This window comes from Malus sylvestris, chromosome 10, assembly GCF_916048215.2.
Source record: "Malus sylvestris chromosome 10, drMalSylv7.2, whole genome shotgun sequence".
In the NCBI taxonomy this organism is placed as follows: domain Eukaryota; kingdom Viridiplantae; phylum Streptophyta; class Magnoliopsida; order Rosales; family Rosaceae; genus Malus; species Malus sylvestris.
Window position 1 is genome coordinate 34,187,012 of NC_062269.1, and position 21,691 is coordinate 34,208,702.

Genomic DNA, 21,691 nt, shown 5'->3' on the forward strand with positions numbered 1-21,691 from the left:
GACACCGCAGCTGCCGTTGGCGGCTTTCACGTCCTGTAACGCAACGTATGAGCGACTCTTGCACTTGATCTTAGCCAAAAGGTCGAGACAGATAAGGAAATTTGAACTCAAGTGCAATCGCGTAAGAGGACTAACGTAATGTTCTACCCAACTTACCCAAATCACAAAAACATCTTTCAAACTCACGAACAAGAGAAGAACTTACATAAAATAAATTTACCGTCACGCGATATTCTGATTCAATAATTTATTGTTAGGTGGAGGAAATCTTACACATATCAATATATTATTTAGTATGAGAGTAGCAGTATATCCGTTTCATATAAATCATTCTCTATGAACAAAAACGCACTCGGATTCTTCCAATCGTGTTTTGGAACTTTGGTATTCAAATGGGAGCGCTGAGGCATGTTTAATTATTAACCGCACGATCTCATTATAAGGAGATCTAACGGCTCCGCATGCCATCCCCATGTTAAGAAGGGACATGGGGTTTAACCTTTAACCAAAGGCTTTATTCAGCAAAGTAATCCCTTACCGGCGTCTCCTTCTTCTTCCGACCAGCCAGGATTTCTTCACCTTACCTTCCTTCTTTCTGCTGCTCTGGTTTAAAGGACTGTGTGATATTCTGAGACCACTCAGCGAGTTCACTCGGAGAGTTCGTGTCTATCTGAAACGCCAAAAAACGCATCAAGACCCAGTATTTTGATTCCGGTATCTCTGAACCCATTTGGAGATTTATGCAGGCTTCAATCCAAAACCCAGAAGAAACCCTTCTAATCCCATGCCAAAATGCTCAACTTACTACTCGAAGCTCCTCGGCAGCTCAATCCCACAGGGCGTTTGGAAGCTGGGTCTTTATGCAATCCCGCCATGTGAGTTGTTAACTTCTTCACTTCTCTCTCACTATTCAGTTGTTGCAATTCCATCCAACCAAACTCTCGAAGCCGAACCTGTAAACAATGACGAAATCCAGCCCCCAATTTCTGATGAAATGTTCAGGAAAGGTGCCAAATTGGGTTCTTACAGATCGGGTGATTCGACATTTTATTCACTCATTGAGAATTACGCGAATTCGGGTGATTTTCGGTCCTTGGAGCAGGTTTTGGATCGAATGAAGAGGGAAAGGCGGGTTTTCATTGAGAAGAGTTTTATTCTGATGTTTAGAGCTTTTGGAAAAGCGCATTTGCCCAATAAAGCTGTAGAATTGTTTTACAGAATGGTGGATGAATTTCAGTGTAGACGAACTGTTAAGTCGTTTAATTCGGTTCTTAATGTCATTATACAGGAGGGCCATTATTCTCATGCTATAGAGTTTTATTCCCGTGTTGTTGGTACTGCAAACATGAACATTTCGCCCAATGTACTCAGTTATAATCTGATTATCAAGGCCGTGTGTAAGTTTGGATTGGTTGATAGAGCGGTCGAATTGTTTAGAGAAATGCCGAGTAGGAATTGCACTCCTGATGTTTTCACGTATTGTACATTGATGGATGGGTTATGCAAGGATAATAGGATTGACGAAGCGGTTTTTTTGTTGGATGAAATGCAAATTGAGGGGTGCTTGCCGAGTCCTATGACTTTTAATGTGTTAATAAACGCATTGTGCAAGAAGGGTGACTTGGCACGTGCAGCGAAGCTTGTTGATAATATGTTTCTCAAAGGCTGTGTTCCAAATGAAGTCACTTATAACACCCTTATTCATGGTTTGTGTCTCAAGGGTAAGTTGGACAAGGCAGTTAGTCTTTTGGATCGAATGATTTCAAATAAATGTGTGCCTAATGATGTGACATACGGAACAATCATCAATGGACTTGTTAAGCAAGGACGAGCAGTTGATGGGGCTCAAGTGTTGATCTCTATGGAGGAAAGAGGGCGTCATGCAAATGAGTATATTTATTCGGTCCTTCTTAGTGGACTGTTCAAGGAGGGAAAATCTGATGATGCAATGACATTGTGGAAGGAGATGATGGAGAAGGGATGTAAACCCAACACTGTTGTCTATAGTGCTCTGATAGATGGCCTTTGTCGAGAAGGAAAACCAGATGAAGCCAAGGAAGTATTCTGTGAGATGGTGAGTAATGGTTACATGCCCAATTCCTTCACTTATAGCTCCTTAATGAGGGGGTTCTTTCAGACGGGTCAGAGTCAAAAAGCCATTCGTTTGTGGAATGATATGGCAAACAAGAATTTTATGCATAATGAGGTGTGTTACAGTGTCCTAATTCATGGTTTATGCAAGGATGGGCAACTCAAAGAGGCCCTGATGGCGTGGCAGAAGATGTTGGGAAGTGGACATAAACCTGATGTTGTGGCTTATAGTTCAATGATTCATGGCCTTTGCAATGATGGTTTGGTTGAGCAGGGTTTGAAACTTTTCAATGAAATGCTTTGTCAGGAGCCTGAATGTCAACCAGATGTTATCACTTTTAACATACTTTTCGATGCTATCTGCAAGCAGAGTAATATCTCCCTTGCCATTGATATTTTAAATAGAATGCTGGATAGGGGTTGTGATCCCGATTCAGTTACGTGTGACATCTTCCTGAGAACTTTGAGAGAAAAGCTCAACCCGCCTCAAGATGGAAGGGAGTTCCTAAATGAGCTTGTTGTCCGTCTTTTTAAGCAGCAGAGGATAGTAGGTGCTTCCCAGATTGTGGAAGTAATGCTTAAAAAGTTTTTGCCACCCAAAGCCTCTGTGTGGACAAAAGTTGTGCAAGAGCTTTGCAAGCCTAAGAAGGTTAGAGCAGCCATTGACAAATGTTGGAGCAGCCTATATTGCTAGTCTTAAAGTAAGGCTTTTATTTTATTTTTTCTGATCAAAGCTTGGTTAGACGGTGACTGGAACTATTTCTTTCTTACTTTGGTTGTCATAGCTAGGTATTAAACTCTTTAGAGTAAAAAACAGGAGGTGATGTCTTTTCATTTCAATCTCCCATATTTTCTCACATAATCTAAACTTTACTGGCATGCAGTACGTTGCCTTATATAGTTGGCGGTCTACGCTGTAACTTAGAAGATTGTTGATAATACAAGTTTGTCTTTGGATATAAGGGCACATAGTATGCCAAGGAATGGAATATCAATATTGGTTTCTGCTGCATAGAGTAATGTTACTTTAATATCAATGATCGTTCTACAAAATAATTTTCATATTTGGTTGGCATATTTCAGTTTCTGTCCATTGTTTTGGAGAAGGAAACCATCTATTGGAAATAATGAGGCTAACTTTTGGTTGAAGGACTAATGATATATGTGATCCAGCCTTTCATAGGTACTTAGAATTACTACCATTGGCATTATCTGCTTTATGTTTCTTTCTACCAAATTGTTCTCATATGAAACTTCTGAAAAAGTGGATTTGCTTCACGGTCTCTTACAGTCGGCACTCTTGCAAATTGTGATGTTTGGACAGCTGTTTTATGAAGTGTGCAAAATAGTTCATTCCTCTAAGCAGCATAGGTCAAATCTGCAGATGGCAAAGGTACTTGACTGAAACTATACGAACTGCAATCAAATCTCTTATTAGGCATTTACTTCTTCTTCTTTTTTTCTTCAGAAAAGACAGACAACTAAATTTTGAATTTTCCTTGGTTCTAAGTTGGTGCAGGTCGACCTGGGGCAATAAGCTTGTTGGAGAATATTGAAATGTCTGTTGGTAAAAAGGTGAATTTGGAGTCAGGTACAGACTTGAAGACTGATCTCTTCATCTTATGCCTGACATGTTATGGTCATCGATTTTCTTGAACCTGGAATTACTCTTATTTCATTTTTTTTTTTTTCCATTTTGTGTCCAAGACTAGATAGCTATTAAAGTATTAATGCTAAAAAGTGGAACAACTTTTACTGGCATATCGAATTTCCCATAGCTATTTGCATTGTAGTGACACCGTTGGGTTAGTGGTGAAATGTGTCTTGAGAATTAACTCTCGCTTGCTATTTTGTACCGCTTTCATTGCTGAGAAGACTGAGCAAAAGTGAACAACAAACTTCAACTGTCAATTGATTGTAGATTGCATATTACAAAACAAAATCTCCACATAGCTATTTGTATCGGTGCGCCTTCTTTCTCCCTACTGTGGCAAGGATGCCATGAACCCAGCCTTATATATTTTAACTTTTGTACGCAGATTAATGCATTTGTTCATATTTTTCATATGTTCAGCTTGCATTCTATTTCCAGCATTATTCTGACATTTGATACTCTTTTACAAGTAATCATCACATTGCTGCAAGTAGTAGAGTTACTGTTACACTAAGCACAATTTTTACTCGGAACACGTTGCATCATAACATGAAAAAGAAACTGAAGAAGCATTCATACAAACATTCAGATAGTAGTATGATTTCAAGGCTCTGCCTTCTCTCTGATATTGCCGCCATCGACTTTCAGGGATTCTGGCGTGTCTTGCTTATGCGCCATATCGTAAGTTGCATGCAGACCAAAGAAGACGTAGTAAATAAGCATTACCACAGTACAGATTCCAAATCTTTCAAAAGCTTCAGGACCCAAGGATCCCATAAGGAAGATGTTTGTCGCTATTGACAAGGATGGCAACCAAGGAACCAGCGGAACTCCCCAAACTTTTGGTGACCTTTGTTGAGGTAAAAACACCGCCATCGCCAAAGTCCCAAAGAACCAAAGAGGAACCGTCACGACGTAGCCAACCCAACCGTTGGGATTCAGCCCCCAGTAAGCTGAAGTCCCCATTGAGGAAGCAATAATGATCACCAAGAAACTTACTAGCTTCAAGAGGTGTTGTTGTGGGGTGATTTCTCTCACATAGTATCTCCTCACTAGAAGTGCGACTGCCATCATCATGAAGATAAAGAGCGTGCTCACTGATAACAGGCTTGCCAAGACATCCAAGCTCGAAAAGAAAGCGATGCAGCCACTTGCGATGGCAATCATAACTGTAGCGTTTATGGGGGTTCCTGTCTTTGGATGAACAAGAGCAAACCATGGTGGAATCATGTGGGCTCGTGCAATATGAGTGATATACCGTGCCTGTCCAAGTGTCCCAACCAGTAGAACAGTGGTCATTCCCTTAAGCGCACCAAAAGCTACCAGGTACTTGGCCCATGTCATGCCAACGCTTTGAAATGCCACAGAGTAGGCTGCATTTGGGTCTATATCTGTGTATTTCTGCATCATAGGCAGTGAAAGTGCCATTAAACAGTATACGACGGTGATGATTGTCATTGATCCAAGCAATCCCAGCGGTATGTCTCTGGATGGATTTTTTGTTTCTTCAGCCATGGTGGCGATATTGTCAAATCCTCCATAAGCAAAGTAAACAATTGCAGCTGCCTGAAAGACTCCTTTGGCCCCAAAGGGAAAAAAGGGCTTCAAATTCGACGGCTTGGCGTGGACAAACGCTGCAACTATCACAAACAAAATTATAACGTTATTGACTGCAGATGCTATCCAGTTCAAGTAAGAGGTCTTCCTTGTGCTGATCATTGCAATTGTTGCAGCTATTGCTAGTACAGCGACGGCTATCGGGTCCAGCAGATTGAACCCCTCCGCCAGATTTGTGTGGATGCGTAGCGAGTTGGAAGGACGATTCAAGAGCGTTGTGAAGTAAGAAGTCCATGCTCTAGCAACTGCTGCACTTCCGACAATGCTCTCTAGAAGTATGTTTCCTGCTGTTATGAATGCAACAAAGTCCCCCAGTTCTATCCGCAGGTAAGCAAAAGCTCCGCCAGCCACCGGGACTTCTACCGAAAACTCTGTGTAGCAGAATACAGAGAGCATTGCCGAGATACCAGACGCAACGTAGGACAAGACAATAGCCGGTCCAGCATGCTTATGAGTTTCTTGGCCAGTAAGCACAAAGATGCCTGCACCAATGACCGAACCAAACCCGAACCAGATGAGATCCCACCACGTGAGGCAGCGCTTCATGTCGTTCTCGCTTTGCTTCCGAAGCTCCCGAATCTCATCGTTGTCATTCGATCTGCTGAGGAGACGGTTCTTGAACCTGTGGCCTGTTTGTGACAGGGCCGCTCCGTATGTGCTCCAATTCTGAAAGGATTCTTCGGGCAGGAAATCTTGTTTGCTGCATCTCCAGTAACTTCTCGGCTGGACATCTTCACCCACTACTTCCATGGAACCCATCACTCTCTCTTGTCCCTTGTAATTTGCTTAATACTCAAGGCACTGTGGAATGCTAGATACTTTTGAGTTCTGTTTAACGTATTGAAGGTCAGTGTGAAATGATAGAATATATGTGATCCAGTCACAAGATTTGGAATCTTGTCAACAACTTTCCGAGTGAGGATCCGGATCCTCTTTGTGGGGATTTCGGAAATTCTTAATCACATCCGTTCATCGTACATCATGCGGTTATAAATTATTGTAAATTCTTTTATTTAAAATTGAATATAAACAGTACCTGACAAAAATTAATCGCACGATATACAATGAACAGATGTGATTAAAGGATCGTCGGATCCTCTCCTCACTCCAACTTTCCCATGCCAATTCTTTCCTTATAAGTTAAAAGAGGTCCATGAAGCTCAAAGCGTCAAAATCAAGACCCATTATTATTATTTACTATCGTAGTGAAAAAATTATAATAATTTGATTCGAATAAGTGTATTTAAAACGACAAAAACTGCTTTTGTGAAAATTAATTTTGGGTTTCAAAATCACCTATAGTGTTTTTCGAAAAAAAACCATCATATGTATACTTTTTGCAAAAAACACTTTAAATGCGTTTTTCGAATTCACTTTGATTATTAAAAATTGATTTCAAAAATATTTTCATCAAAAAAACACTTTTAATCATATTAAAAAGACTTCCAAACTAGCTATAAACTTTTGATTAGAATCGAACCTAAAATTTTAACTTATAAGTGAAAATAAATACTCTTACAAACGGCAGTATCTCTATTATTTTATGGTAGATAAGATAAACAAGACCGCTCAAGCAGTGGAATCTGCAGACTAAAGGTAAATGACAATAACGCAAACATTATTCAAGCCGAGTTGCAGTTTTCAGAACAGACCGCATAAATATGACACGTCATTCACAATAAACAATCCGACGAAACCAGCCCACGCCCCTGGACTACTATATTGTCTGCAACCTTTGAGTCACTTCAACTAAACAGTTATGCAAGGGTTTCGTAGTTCAAGTGGTTACGATAATTTATCATCATACATAAGATTTTAAATTCGATTTTTCGTCGTTCACACAATCGATTGTACCCAACAATGTAAAAGTCAAGAGCTCTGCATGGAGGACCTGACTTCTCTACCCTCCCACTTTACATATATTCTCATCCTTTCCTATTTGTGCAGTCACAGTTAAGCCACGTCAACATTTTATATTACTATTGTTTTTTGTCTTATTATCTTTATAAAAAAAATTAATATAAAATATTGACGTGACTTAACCGTGATTGTACAAAATAAAAGGAGATGAAAGTGTATATAAAATGGGAAGGCAAAGAAGCCGGGTCCCTTCATGGAGCACACACAACCTCAGCCTCACTATGAATAATTGAAGGCAGTCGCGTGACAACAGCAAACCAGAAAAGTCAAGTTTGATGCTTCAAAAGCAAACTAGTTGGCAGAACTTCATGTCACCTAACACTACTAGATTGGTAAGAAATTCTTGGATTCGACATTAGCGAATCGAAAACAAAAAGAACATCCTGAACAAAATGTTGAAAACTAACATAGTAAACAGGTCATTATATTCCCCAAACTTTCTCGGAATACGACAATAACAAAAACCTTAATACATGTTCAAAAAAACAAAATTGCCTCAAAATGCCTTTAATATTTAAAAAAAATGCCTTGTCGTGTGTAGCTGTGTCTTGATTGTGTCGAAATCGTTGACCTGTCCAAAACGTGTCTAGAATGTGTTCGTTTATCGAGGGTGCGACACTTTGATACTTCGAAATTGCGGAGCGTCCGTGCAACATAGATCAGGGGTTTAGGGTTTTGGTGGTTCGATTGGGTACTGGATGCTAGATGATGCTGGTTCGGAATATGATGAAGCTAAAATGGTCATTTCATGGTTTAGTTTTACTAGTGAAAGGGGAAAATGATGCAGACAGAAATTCTCAAATTTCTATTTGACAAAATATTGCAGCAGAGGTGTCACATGAATAGATAGGTGTAATTTGCCATCTACGGTTACCGTAATTGAATTTCATGTAAAAAGATAAATCATGTACAACACGCATGACTTAACGAAAATTTGAAACTAATTGGGTAATTCAAGTGATGCAAGTAGTGGAATGAATGGTTAGAATTTTTACTTCATTACTCGAATTCAAGTTCTCCCCTTAAATAAATTAGTAAATAATATCATTTGTAAATCAAAAAATGAAAATTCGTGCGACAAGTCGTAAATTGGGTAAATTTTCTGGTGCAAATTCGAAAAATTTCCCATTTCTTACTAACAAAATTGTTGCTTTTTTTGGTAGGTATCAAAAAGTGTCATTTTGCTAAATAAACCTTGTTAAATGGCACATCACTCGTTTAGACTCTTTAGCCAAAATGATTTTTGAAATTTGCATAACTCATCACTTTAGTCCCTGAGATTTGAAATCAATAGAAGTGATTTCTGAGTTTGTCCACCATCAATCATTTTGATCATTCTTTGAAAAATTATGTTAAATAAAGATCAAATAACAAAAATACCCTCAATTTAATAAACAATGGGCCAAAATGATTTGATAAAAATTGAGGTCATTTGTATCATTTTATCCTTATTTAATGAAGATTTTTTAAGAAATGGCCGAAATGATTGATGGTGATTAAAGTCAATGACCACTTCTATTAATTTCAAATATCAGAGACCAAAGTAAGAAGTTATGCAAATTTCAGAAACCATTTTGGCTAAAATGCCACTCAGGTATGCAAATCTCAGAAACCATTTTGGCTAAAAAGCCACTGATTTATTTCCTACTTCTTTTGCGTGCGCAATTACTTTATTAGCCTTTTTCCAACGGAAACAGACCAGAATCTCATATCCAAGGACAAAACAAGAACTTACGAACACAAAAACAAGTCAGATACATTTGCACTCAGTCCATCCCAATCACAGTGCCATGCACGACGCCAATCGGTAAAAATCTCAGACATCCCGGAGAGCCCCTAACACAAAATGCAATTGAATCTCCTCTCACCAAATGTAATTACAAAACCATACACTCCCTCCAAAAAAACTAGGATCCTCCAGATGTTCCTGAGGACTCAGCAACATCCTTCAATCTCAACGTTACCGCCACTTCTTCGATCATTTTACCCCTATCTCCCACGCCGTCCACGGCCCTGCTGAATCTCTTCAACCATATGCCATAGTCCACAGGATATGGTGTTCCAGAGAGACTGTCCACGTAGTCAGCAAATGCCTTGAGGAGTGGTGAAACCTCACCCAGCTGTTGTTGGATCGAACGCTTTGCCCAGCTTGTCTCCCTCCATTGCAAGGCAGATTCGATTGAGTCCTGCTGCTGCATTGTTCCCCCGCTTACGAACAACATAAGGTAAACAAGGCTTTCAGCGTCTGATGATGGACAAAGTTTCCCATGCTGAAGTGCATGAGAAGAGGAGAACTGTAGGTTTATAGCTGGACTGTCCCGGTCTTCCAAAACTGCGCGGCCCCATGATATTGGAACGTAGAAACCACTGTTTCTTGAACCTTGTTCGTCATCGACACGAATTATGTTTTCCGGACAAATATCACCATGTTGGACATTTGCCATTGTGGCACTTCTTAGAGCAGCTAGGCAGTCTCTGCAGCAGCGAATTGCCTCCTTGGGGGAAAGGGGTCCATCTTGAGAAACAACATATGAAACAGGTTCACCAACTGGAGATGTCACTAGTATTGGCGTCCCACACAACGGATGATCACATCGACCCCCGGGGGTCTGCTTCTTGCAGGGGCCAGAATGTAAAATCCTCCCAGAGGCAATCATTTCCGGCAAATATTTGCTTGTAATTCCCTGATGCTTGAAGATATTTAGCACTTTTGTTTGCCTCTGCACTTGGTACCAAAGACTCATGTCCTCCCAACAAGGTTCAAGTTTGGTCGGATGCGCGCCAATGTATAAAGTCAACAACTGTGTCGGATAATCTAGACAAACTGCACTATAGAGGTAATGGATCCCTGCCACCAGAGACTCTTGTACTTGGAAAGTTTTCTGCCCCTGCTGTTGATCTTCCAGCAGTAAAACCTCACCTTGATTAAGCTTTAAACGCGAAGCACTGTGTTTGAAAACTTGACTATTAGTTTGGTCAACTTCAACAATCTCTCCTTGTTGATGACTAGATTGTTGTAGGTAAGGAACCAGACCATTCTCATTCCCACCGAGGCAGAACTCCATCCTACGCTTCTGAAGGCGAAGGCTGTGATTCGAGACTAATGAAGCTATTGACTTCCTTGGCGGCCCATTCCATTGTACAATAGCGTTGTAAGTTGCCAAAAGTACCTGCAGAGTTCCTAGGTCTCCCCAATTTGCATTCCCGAATTTGTTCCATAGCCGATCCACTGGAGAAACAGAGACTTCAGCATGGTTCTTTATCCATTCAACCGCAGACTTGTACGGGTTAGTTGAGTTTAATTCGAGTTTACTAAGATCACCTCCAAGTTTAACCACCCCTCCGTATTTAGAATCCAGAACCAAAAGGAAAACAGAACTGCTGTTTGTAGCTTTAACCTTGCTCAAACACCTAGAAACAAGTATATGAAAACCATAAAAGAGGGCTTCACAGACAACGGAAGCTGATAATTTCAACTCATTTCCGGACAATATATCAGGTTTAAACAGGGCAAACTCCATGATTTGATCCCATTGGACTTGCTGATCACTCCCAATTTTCGATATCAATGCTAAACCACATAGCTTTCTAAGCCCTCCCCTTGAAATCGCCTTCTCTACACTATAAAACTTGGATCCAAGAGAACGCGGACAAGATACAAATAGCGGAAGCTCACCTCTTTTATGCCAAAATGCATGCCACAAACCACTCACTACAGCATGAAGGAAGTCTTCCAACGCAAGATATTCGTCTTCATTTGGATCACCGGAAACATAAGGTGAGCATGGCATCCGGACAAGTTGCTGAAACAAAACACCCTCCAATGCCACATCAAGCTTGCGCAATTCATCGATCATAAAGGGAGGACCAAAACCAGTTGCTGAATCTTCGCACGAATTCTCCGAAACCCAATCCCGAATACAATCTGTGAACAATTCGAGGTCAACAAGTTTCCTTGAATAGTCCTTTAGCCCCTTGGACACTCTTCTGGAAGAAGAGGCAAACTTGCTTGAAGCTGAAGCGCCGGAATGTGTGGACATAACGGAGTTAGACCTCCGAAAACTACCATTGGAGCTATGGCCCGGAGACAGCAATCCCATATCATTTTGTAGCAAACCAGATGTGAACTTTCTAAAACTTCCACTCAAACTTTGCTCAAAAGACGAATCGAAATCGTTTTGTTGATTACCTAATTTCATTGCTAACATTCAACAAAACCCAGAAGCAGGAATACAACAACAACAACAACAACAACAATGAGCTGATGATTCAGAGTTCTTTGGGGAGTCTGAAACTTGCATTTCTCACAACCCAATAAACAAAAACATGGTTTGCAATGTCACAACATGGAGATTTGAACCCTCATTGAATTAAAAAAAATGTGCAGAAAAAATGAAAGGTGGGAAAAAGATTGAAACTTTACCGAAAACCCAAGAGCTTGGAAAGTCCCATTCAGATCTCTGAAGCATTGATGACTGAAAAAGTGGATGGAAATGTGAAAAGCATTTGAAAAATGCGGATGGGTTCTTCTCCTCCACCTTCAAAAATGGTTGCTTGTTTTACCAGAGAACAAAAATGGCAGGTTTTTAACCCCAAAAAACGGTTGCTTTGCTTGTCTCTAGTTGTAGGCGTGCTGGTGCATTGGCTTTGGGAGGAGGGTCCAAAGAACTCTCACCAACTCTCAGGAGTCAGTAGGTGAGGAGAGAGAGAGAGAGAGAGGGAGGGACGGAGGGGGCCTGTAAAGCTGGGATAGCAATAGAATAATAAAAAGGGGAGGAGTGAGGAGGGAGGGAGGGAGAAGAAGTGGCAATGAGCGACAAGAAGCGAAGGGGTTGGAGGCTGAGAGGAACCCAAGTGAGCTTTGTCTATCCCCACAACAATGGAGCAGTCTTGGTAGATAGCCCCTTTGGTCCCATTCGACCCAGTGACAACGACCACTCTTAATGTAGTCAGAAACTGAAACAACTTCCGACCCAAAAAATTCAATATAGTTTTCACTTAAAAACATTCTAATTTTTTTGACAAAACGATATTCAAAACTATTTCAAATTATGGAGGATGAATTCAAATTTTGTTGTAAGGGCAGATATACCGTCTTGACCAACTAACCTGTTAGAAATTCGAACTTAAGGGTTATAAAGATGAGGAAATATTAAAAGAAAAAGGGATAATATAAAGTTTGAAGGGGGCTAAAGAGGGTCAATTAGAGTCAACTCTCCATCTGGTGATGTATTTTGTGTCAGAAATTAAGTAAAGTTCTCACTTTGGGTGGCCAAAACTTTCAGGCTCACAGCTCTCCTTTTTTCCTGTAATCATCACAGACAGTTGGAGTGCAAAGTTGTAGGCTTGCTTTATTAACGTGACTGATTTCCGGATTGACCATCACTATCTGAACCTCAGAAAGATCTTAAATTATTGCTACTTGTTTGCAAAGGAAGCAAAAATGATTGAACCAAAAGCATCTCTTTTCCATTGTAATTTTGCTGCAAATGCTACAGCCTTGATTCAGATGGTACAGAAACAAATTGCACAAACGCACCGCCGGCCAAGTACAAGTTAACGGAATTGCATCAATTACGGGTAAGAGATTACAAGTTAACAGCAGCATCACCGGCGAAAATGCCCCTCAGCAGCTCAGCTTGCTGACTTCTGTGAAGTAAGCCATTCTTTTGCAGCTTCCAAGTCGGGAAGGACAACTGCGCCAGATTTCCTCCACTCATCGGCATCAGATGTCTTGAACCTATCCAATAACAATGCATGCATCCCAATACTTGTTGCTGGGACATAATCTTTGCGCATGCTGTCCCCTATGTGCAGAACCTCATCCGGTGACAGATTTCCAGCCCTTTTGAGCGCAAGCTCATAAATCTTCGGGTTTGGTTTCTCCACACCCTCTATACCAGAGAACACTCCAAAATCCCAATCAGTTCCCTGAAAAAACAATTGATATGATACAATCAGGATGAGAAAGACAGGAAAGCAAACCAAAACTAAGGGATCTGCATACCCATGTCTCAAGTAATGCCGCTGAAACAGAGATTTAACTAATTTACCTGGTGCACACCCAAGGCTGGAAGAATTACATCTCGATAACGGTATTCTGCATTGCTAATAATTCCAACTTTAAGACCTTGTTCATGGACCCATCTTAGAAAGGGTTGGGAGTCAGGAAAGATGGAATAAGGAGCAGAGGAACCAAAGGATGCATATATACGTCGGAACACTTTCTCAAATGTCTCCTCATCGTAATGATATCCAGCCTATTATAAAAAAAAAGATGTCCATTTCACAATTCATTATTAAGGAAATTATTCGAGAAAATTTGTTGGAAAGTCCTAGCTGATACTATTTATTGTCTAAATTCTATTAGGGGGATGATATTCTCAGTTTTCTAGATTAACAAGTTCTGTTAGTTATTTAGAAGCACCACAAAACATTGGCATCACATACAACGGTTATCGAGAAGCTAGTTATCACAGAGAACTGGATCAAGATCGAGAACCCATGTCAAATATCTTACCCTTATAAAGGAGTCTCTGACACAAGTTTTCCACCATACGATGTTGGGCATTTTCGCAGCATGCCCGAAACATGGATACTTGGTGGCCATGTCTTTATATGCATATTTGAAGCCCTCATGCACCCTTTTGTAGTCAGGGCATTCCAGCCCTACAGCTTTGGCTGCCATGCAATAGTAGTCACCAAGCTCCCCCTTGTAAGCTAGCAATGTGCCAGTAACATCCACTGTAATGCACCGCAACTTTGACAACAATGACATTGTGAAACTGTTTTGTAGTGAATCCCAAAAAATGAACCACTAAATGCCTATATAGGAACTTTCAGTATACGTTGGGATCAAAGCACCAAATATTGCTGCAGTCAAGCAACCTCTTCAAGGAGTTCCAGTTATCACTGCATTTTCATAGTAGATTTATTAGGTTACGATGTGAACATTCCAATTACAGATAATTAGTACTATAAACATAGCATCAGATTCAGATTTGTAATCCTGCGGCGTTTATCTTATAGCATTACTGTCATCAGACTCGGAATTCTATACAGAGATGAAAACAACTCAAACAAATTACAAACACTCCATGAATACCACCCCGTCTAAATATCATTGTTTTCTCCCAACTTTCTTCGTAGTACAAATAAAACTAAGATGAATTTCCCACTTATGCATTGCTTCTTAGTCTACAAAACTGGAATGGAAAAAGATGACCTGCATCTGCTATATCTACATTTCCTACTTATACATTGCTTCTTAGTATACAAAAACAAAAAAAGTAAAAGGCACTGCTTCTCAGTTTCTAATAACATAAAAACCCCGCAAACATAAATCGGAACCAGATACAGATGCAGATCAGAATCACTATATACAAAATTACGAAAGATCAAGCGAGTAAGCCCTTCGCTCGACACCCTTCAACAAATGACAGATGTAACAAATGATATACATCAAGATCAAATGATTTCTGAGTTGCATAATTAATAGCATTAGATACTTCGTCAAAGGCACACTCGTTCCGATAAATTAAAGCAATAATCAAACAGATAATACATCCTATGTTTTTTTTTTTTTTTTCTCATAGTATCTTGATGATAACAAAATGCCCTCCTGTCACATCCCGACCCGGGCCCCCACCAACAAAATTCCCTTTCTGTCACATTCCGGTCCGGACCCCCACCACATCTGAGCTTGACTCCACTGTAGCACGATATTGTCTGCTTTAGATCCCGACCACGCACTCACAGTTTTGTTTTTGGGAACTCACACGAACAACTTTTCAATGGGTCACCCATCTTGGAAATGCTCTCGCCCGAACTTGCTTAATTTCGGAGAACCCGAAGCCAGCGAGCTCTCAAAAGGCCTCGTGCTAGGTAGAGATGAGAATATACATATAAGGATCACTCCCCTGAGCGATGTGGGATCTTACAATCCACCCCCTTAAGGGGCCCGATGACCTCGTCGGCACACCACGCCCAGGGCTAGACTCTGATACCCAATTGTCACATCCCGACCTGGGTCCCCACCATATTCCAGACTCGACTCCACCTAGCACGATATTGTCCGCTTTGGGCCCCGACCACGTCATCACGGTTTTGTTTCTGAGAACTCAAACAAGCAACTTCCCAATGGATCACCCACCCTGAGAATGCTCTCACCCGAACTCACTTAATTTCGGAGTTTCGATAGAACCCGAAGCTCCCAAAATACCTCGTGCTAGGTAGTGATGAGAATATGCATAAAAGGATCACTCCCCTAGGTGATGTGGGATCTTACACTTCCCCCAACATATGATTTTAGATATACGAGTGCAAACACAAGCATTAAAGGATGAATCCGTAACAAGTCCAACTTCTAAATCAGACTTCCAACTTACCCAGATGCCCAAATCACACAAAGTTTATCTGTATCATCAAAAGTTTAGCCTTTCTGTTCATCCCCAACACCAAAACTAAAAATTACGAACTTGGCGTAAAATGCAGATGTTCCAATCCGTTTAATGTTCTAATTTTTCAAGAAACATCCCATATAAAGCACTCCAACAAAAGATTCCACGCAAAGATTAAAACCCAATAAAATAATATACACATCAGATTCTGGCGGATATAAAAAAATCAGAGAAAATGCAGCTTGAAAAAAATATGAGATACCAACCAAATCAAACTCAAATTTCCACCAAAATAAATTAATAAAATCGAAAATACTGCGCAAGAAGAGATTTTGAAGCTTACCCAGATGCCGAAATGGGGGAGAGAATCTGAATTAGGAGAAAACGCAAAGCCGTTTATGGTTTTAGAGCTTCAGCTGCACGTTCATGGAGGACAAGGAAATAAATAATCAGTCACCTTCCTAGCTTCTCAAGCGGATTACATCACATACAGCAGGCGCAGTTAATTGTAATCTGCGTCCGCGGATTTTGGTTGATTGCTTTATTTCTTGGTTTCAAAAATTTCACCCACCACTTTTACTATTTGTTTCTTTTCGGCCCCTCCTGCTGACTTGGCGTGTGACTTTGTCTTTTTAAATTGACAAAAAATAAATGTCTTTTTCAAAATTATTTTCAGATGTCTTGAGATTTATCCGAAAATCTTGATCGATTTTTTCTTGACAATGCGATATTTTAAATTACTTGTTAGATATCTAATTACGATTGATTTATTGTGTAGTTAATCCGAATGTTCCTTTCTTGCCCATTATCGTTGTATTAATTAAAGCGATAAACTTGTAAATAACGGGAAAGTGAAGCAAATATTCAAAGGGGCATTTTTTTTCTTTCTTGATATAACTATATAGTTATACTAAGGAGTGGAGGAAGATATTTATATCGAACTCATCATTTACGAGATTCAAACTTAAAGCATTTCACTTACAAGTAATGATGAATAGCATTAAATTGTAGTATTATTGTTTAAGTATCAAAACATTGAGAATTCCAATTAATATGGTTCGACTTCTTCTCTAATTGGAAACGACTTAAGAGAAATGATAAGGAGACTCGCTCAAAAGTGGAATCCTCTATAGAGTTTCTGTCACCTCATGTTTTTTGCACAATATTTGATATGCAAAGAATCTATAAAAAAAAATGAAAACTAATGAAAATGGCTTGAAAACTTTGGGTTTTAACGATAAAGACAAAATAAAGGGTAAAATGAATAGTATTTGGATTGACTTTTTAGTGTAAAAATATGGTTTTTCATTAAAGTGAACAGTACAGAGGACTTTTCGTTAAAGTTTCCTAAAAAAATTCCTTTTGATATATTAAATATATTATTATTCCCTCCTGTATTTACTATTTAGTGGAAACATATGCTTACGAATAAATAAAGCTGTCACACATTTTCTTGCCGCGATGGCGTGATTTTGGAACCTGATTGCGATGTGGCAAAAGAAAAACTATTAGTGTCCCGATTTCTCGTAGGTGACCAAAAATATAAATAAAAAAAGAAGTTTGGTGGTTGGAAGTATAAATAAATTAAATCCGAGGGTCTCAGTGAAAAGTTGAAAACTATGGACGCTTGCGGGCTGGTTTGCTGCGGTTTTGTGAACGGGGAAAACACGTTCCACGCATTCTCGGTTTCTGTTTTTTGTTCTATCCAAAGTTTCGAAACCAAAACTTGGCTTTTGGTGGCACTTAATGTGAAATCTGAAAATTAATCAGGCACCTAAAGTTTATAGGACTTTTGTCTCTTGGCTCTTATCAAATCACTTTATTTATTTGCAGATGGTGCTTTAACGCAGTGCAGACTACAACTTTTATTTTAGTGTCAATTGTAGCAATAGTTTATCAACTTTAATCAAATTCGAGCAATGATCTCTTAGCTAAAAATTCATTACCATTAATTCCTTAACTTATCAAAATGTGTATCTATAGTCATTTTCATCAATTTCGTCAAAATAAGTTATGTTGGAACAACCATTTATATAATTAGGGTCCCTCAGCTCATCAAAATGTGTAATTATGATCATTTTCGTCAACTACGTCAAATTTTTTGTCAAAACGAGTTATGTTGGAATGATCATTGTTGCAATTGGATTAAAGTTAAGAGATCGTTTCTTCAGTTGAATTAAAGTTAAGGGACCAATGGTAATAGATTTTTAGTTAAGGGACCATAGTTGCACATTTTAATGAGTTGAGAGACCAATGTTAATACATTTTTAATTGAGATTGAATTACAATTTACTCCTTATTTTATATGTTTCAACGGTTAGCTACTCCTTGGCGTTTTGGGAAGAATGGTGTAAGTTTTTTTGTTCGTAATGCGTATTTCGGCTCGCCATCGAGAACAAGTACAAATACGAAATGAAGCGGGTCGGTCTACTATATGCTGTCAAGATGCACTACGTTCCTAAGTTATGGTTGGTTTGAAAATGCTTTTAAAAAAATAAGGAAAATTAATGAAAAATGTTTAAAAATTTTGAGTTTTAATGATAAGGACAAAATAAAGGATAAAGTGAATAGTAACAAGATTGACTTTTTAGTGTAAAAATGTGGTTTTTCGTTAGAGTGAACAGTACCGGGTGCTTTTCGTTAAAGTTCCCTTTAAAATAACTTAAATTGTTTTTGGTGAAATTTGATTTTGAGTTCTAAAAGCATTTTAATTGCTTTTTAGAAGTAGCACCGAATGTGTTTTTTTTTTGCAGATACTTAAGGTGCTTTTCCAATATGCACTTAAAATTTTACTAAAAATTAATTTCAAAAACATTTTCACCAAAAATGTTTTCGATCATTTTAAAAATCCTTTCAAACGAGTCCTTAATCTTCGGAGGAGAGCTTATTCAAGATGCCTCATGTCTGTGTGCAAGAGCCAAAATCCATCATATGTTTTGGAAGAAAGTCATACAAAGTGACGAAACATACAATTCAAATGTTATAATGCCAAAACATTGTCTGAAAATCACGTCTAATTGGAACAACGAAAGCCTAAGAGGCCTCGGCGGCAGGTTGAGTCACTCCACTCTTCACCAACAGTTTGCTCAGTGCATCAGGGGAGCACACCTGGTACTTCACCTTACCCGAAGGCAAGACAAAGACTTCCGCCAACTCGAGCTTATCGGATGTCAGACTAGTGCTGTCCATTGTCTTGCTCAGCACCTTCAGCGCAAGCTCAACTGCCTCTTCTCTTGTTATTTCATCCTTGTAGTCCTGCTTCAGCATTGACTGTGCTGCCTGGTTGTTTGCCCCAATGGCCGCAGCCTTCCAACCGCCATAGTTTCCACTTGGGTCGCTCATGTACAGCTGAAAACCGTAGTTTTTGTCCCAACCTGCAAACAGAAACGAAACGCCAAATGGACGGAGCCCACCAAACTGCGTGTAGCCTTGTTTGGTGTCACACAGAGATTGGACTAGTTGTTCAACAGGCATTGGCTCTTGGTAAGCAAATGTGTAGCGCTGTGCTTGGACCCTGGCTGTGTTGATCAAGATGTTGGCATCAGACATTATCCCAGCCACTGCACATGCGACATGGTCATCAATCTTGTACATCTTCTCTGTTGATGTAGAGGTCTGAAGGAGCTTGGAAGTCACCTTCTTTTCACCTACCAACACAACTCCATCTTTCGACAATATCCCAATTGCAGTCCCTGCGTTTCCAATGGCCTCCATAGCATACTCAACTTGGTAGAGACGACCTTCAGGAGAGAAGATCGTTGTGCGGCTGTCATACCTTCGAGACATTTGATATCACACTGAAATAAGTAAAACAATGAAACTGATTAAATACCACCACATAAGAAGTATCAATGGCTAAGAACATGGAATTACAAATGAAATTTCAGGAATTAAATGAGTCAGGAATGCATCCAATAAACATGTCATCTTCAGAAATAGTATCTATAGAAACAATGAAAACGTATTCGAACAAATTGAAATGGCTCTTCGAATAAACCCTACAGTGGAAAGGAAGAAAAGAATAGTTCTTGTGGCTTCAAGTTAATAAAGTTAAAATAATTAAAACAGAACATACATCAGTAACATCACTTTTTCCAATGGTATGCACTCAAATTTGGACTCGAAGGGGTAAACTTCCCACAAAGTTGTCGGATTTAGAAATAATACATAGAAGACTGAAATTCACTACATGTTTTGCAGCTGCATTTTGACTCTAGCCGCAAAGAGTTCCTGCTTGTTCCCAACAGCTGAATGAATAAGAAGGTTCCAAACTAAATTCCATACATATATACAGTTAATATTGGTCAAAATTACAGTATATTAAACCATATTTTAATAATTAGGTATGTGTCTGCAAATATTCTAACTTCCCAACAGACAGATATAAATAACGCATCTAGCATCGTCCACTTTCATGTTATTATCTGCCGCAATCACTAATACTTGCAGTAAGAAAGTTAATACCCACTCTTTAAGACCATTGCTCAACTATAGGGCCAACAGTTCACGTGCTATTTACCAGAGGCAAACAAGTTTTACAGCAGCAGAAAAATCACACTAATTTCCACATTCAGTAAAGATATTGTAAGTTGTAACGTGGCCCGTCAAAGAAAAAGGTTTAATTTTATACGGCATCAATACACATCTTGACACAATGGACAAGGCTTAATTTACGAGAAGATTCTACTTTAAACTGGAAACTATAAAGATTGATCTTAGTATCCACTATCCAGGCTAAAACCCTGTACCTTAATTACAACCATAGCTTATTTCCACTCTTTTCTGACTCTAATTTCCTTCCAAAACTATCGGGAATTGGTCAAAAATACTACGACTCCTCTAGCAGTAGAAAACTCGTACTAATTTCCACATCCAATGAAGATGCTGTAACTTAACCATTCAAGGAACCAAATTGAGTTTTATTTAGCACCATCGACGAATCAGCAAAGTCGACAAGCCTACTGAATCAAGAACAAGCAACGTTTAAGCATTTACTACAAAGTCGAACGGAAAGCATTGGAATTAGAATACAACCAATAAACCCGATTTTCGCTAAACATACGAAAAGATTCTACTTCAAAACCAAAAAGATGAAGAACTGATCTCACTCACTACCAAAGCTAAAGTGACGAAATTCTCAGGGAGAGATCAAATACTATCAAAATATGACCTAGAAAAATCAGAAAATAACAAAAAGCTTCATCTTTTACCTTATTCAACCTCTAAAAAACTGACAAAAAGAACCCAGAAAAAAATTTCACTAATTCCTCCTAAACGGCGAGTAATCCGACGGATTGAAAACAAATAGACAGTTCTCTCTACAACCCCAGAAAATTTAGCACGAATCTACCATGAAAAGAAATGCGTATGTAAATTCAAGACACAAAATTCAGATAATTTACATAGAGAGAAGAGAACCGGACCTGATTGGGTAGATCTTGAGCAGTAGAGAATCGGAGATAGTCTGAGAAGCACGAAATCGGAGAGAGAGAGAGTGGTGAATCAACTATAGGTGTTTGTATAGTCTCTCTCTCTCTTCTCTTGTCTTGCGCAAAAGGTAAGTGCACATCAGTCAATCTGGGCCGTTGCTTTAAAGCACGACTTGGATCAGCCCAAATTTTTACCCGACCTTTTGTTTTCGACCCGTTATGTTTAGTATTTCTTTTTGTTTTTTTTTTATTGAACAAACGATAAACAAACTAATCTTCATAATGGGCTAACAATAATATAGTTCAAATTCATCTTTGATGAGAATCAAACCTACCACCTCTCACCTACAAATGAAGAAGAATATCACTAGACCGTAATACTAAGGGCTAGTTTGGGATTGCTGTGCTTTGAAAAAAAATTGTTTCTGCTATGCTGTGAGAATAGGTTCATTTTTGCTGCTTCACGTTTTTAGCTTTTTTTTTCATCCAAAAGTATGAAAATAAGCTGTTTTTAAATATTTACCAAACACATTTTTTAGCTCAGCTCTTTTTTATACCCACTTTTTATAAACACCTTAGTA

The 21,691-nt window shown here is 39.2% G+C and overlaps 5 protein-coding genes across 12 annotated transcripts; 1 reads left to right on the forward strand and 4 right to left on the reverse strand.

The window, feature by feature from the left end:
- Positions 1-475: 475 nt before the first annotated feature.
- LOC126584753 (pentatricopeptide repeat-containing protein At4g20090-like) lies at positions 476-4,539 on the forward strand. 8 transcript variants are annotated; one of them, XM_050249083.1, is made up of 5 exons: positions 476-2,740; positions 3,175-3,274; positions 3,383-3,484; positions 3,602-3,682; positions 4,394-4,539. In XM_050249083.1, the coding sequence occupies exons 1-2, from the start codon at positions 785-787 to the stop codon at positions 3,217-3,219; spliced, it is 2,001 nt and encodes a 666-aa protein (XP_050105040.1). In that variant the 5' UTR covers positions 476-784; the 3' UTR covers positions 3,220-3,274; positions 3,383-3,484; positions 3,602-3,682; positions 4,394-4,539. The 8 variants fall into 8 exon arrangements, with proteins under 8 accessions (XP_050105040.1, XP_050105045.1, XP_050105041.1 ...); XM_050249088.1 differs by having other exon boundaries at positions 3,416-3,484; XM_050249084.1 differs by having other exon boundaries at positions 477-2,792.
- Positions 4,207-6,327, reverse strand: LOC126584754 (cationic amino acid transporter 5-like). Its single transcript, XM_050249091.1, has one exon. It carries the CDS (start codon positions 6,119-6,121, stop codon positions 4,349-4,351), a length of 1,773 nt encoding a protein of 590 aa, XP_050105048.1. The 5' UTR covers positions 6,122-6,327; the 3' UTR covers positions 4,207-4,348.
- Positions 6,328-8,885: 2,558 nt separating this feature from the next.
- Positions 8,886-12,590, reverse strand: LOC126584751 (uncharacterized). Its single transcript, XM_050249079.1, has 2 exons — positions 11,706-12,590; positions 8,886-11,483 (listed from the first exon to the last, which is right to left on the reverse strand). Exons 1-2 carry the CDS (start codon positions 11,749-11,751, stop codon positions 9,190-9,192), a joined length of 2,340 nt encoding a protein of 779 aa, XP_050105036.1. The 5' UTR covers positions 11,752-12,590; the 3' UTR covers positions 8,886-9,189.
- A 139-nt stretch (positions 12,591-12,729) lies between these two features.
- LOC126584756 (uncharacterized) lies at positions 12,730-16,225 on the reverse strand. Its single transcript, XM_050249094.1, has 4 exons — positions 16,025-16,225; positions 13,803-14,194; positions 13,336-13,542; positions 12,730-13,213 (listed from the first exon to the last, which is right to left on the reverse strand). The coding sequence occupies exons 2-4, from the start codon at positions 14,058-14,060 to the stop codon at positions 12,917-12,919; spliced, it is 762 nt and encodes a 253-aa protein (XP_050105051.1). The 5' UTR covers positions 14,061-14,194; positions 16,025-16,225; the 3' UTR covers positions 12,730-12,916.
- A 2,340-nt stretch (positions 16,226-18,565) lies between these two features.
- Positions 18,566-21,255, reverse strand: LOC126584757 (proteasome subunit alpha type-4). Its single transcript, XM_050249096.1, has 2 exons — positions 21,105-21,255; positions 18,566-19,478 (listed from the first exon to the last, which is right to left on the reverse strand). Exon 2 carries the CDS (start codon positions 19,465-19,467, stop codon positions 18,715-18,717), a length of 753 nt encoding a protein of 250 aa, XP_050105053.1. The 5' UTR covers positions 19,468-19,478; positions 21,105-21,255; the 3' UTR covers positions 18,566-18,714.
- Positions 21,256-21,691: the final 436 nt, after the last annotated feature.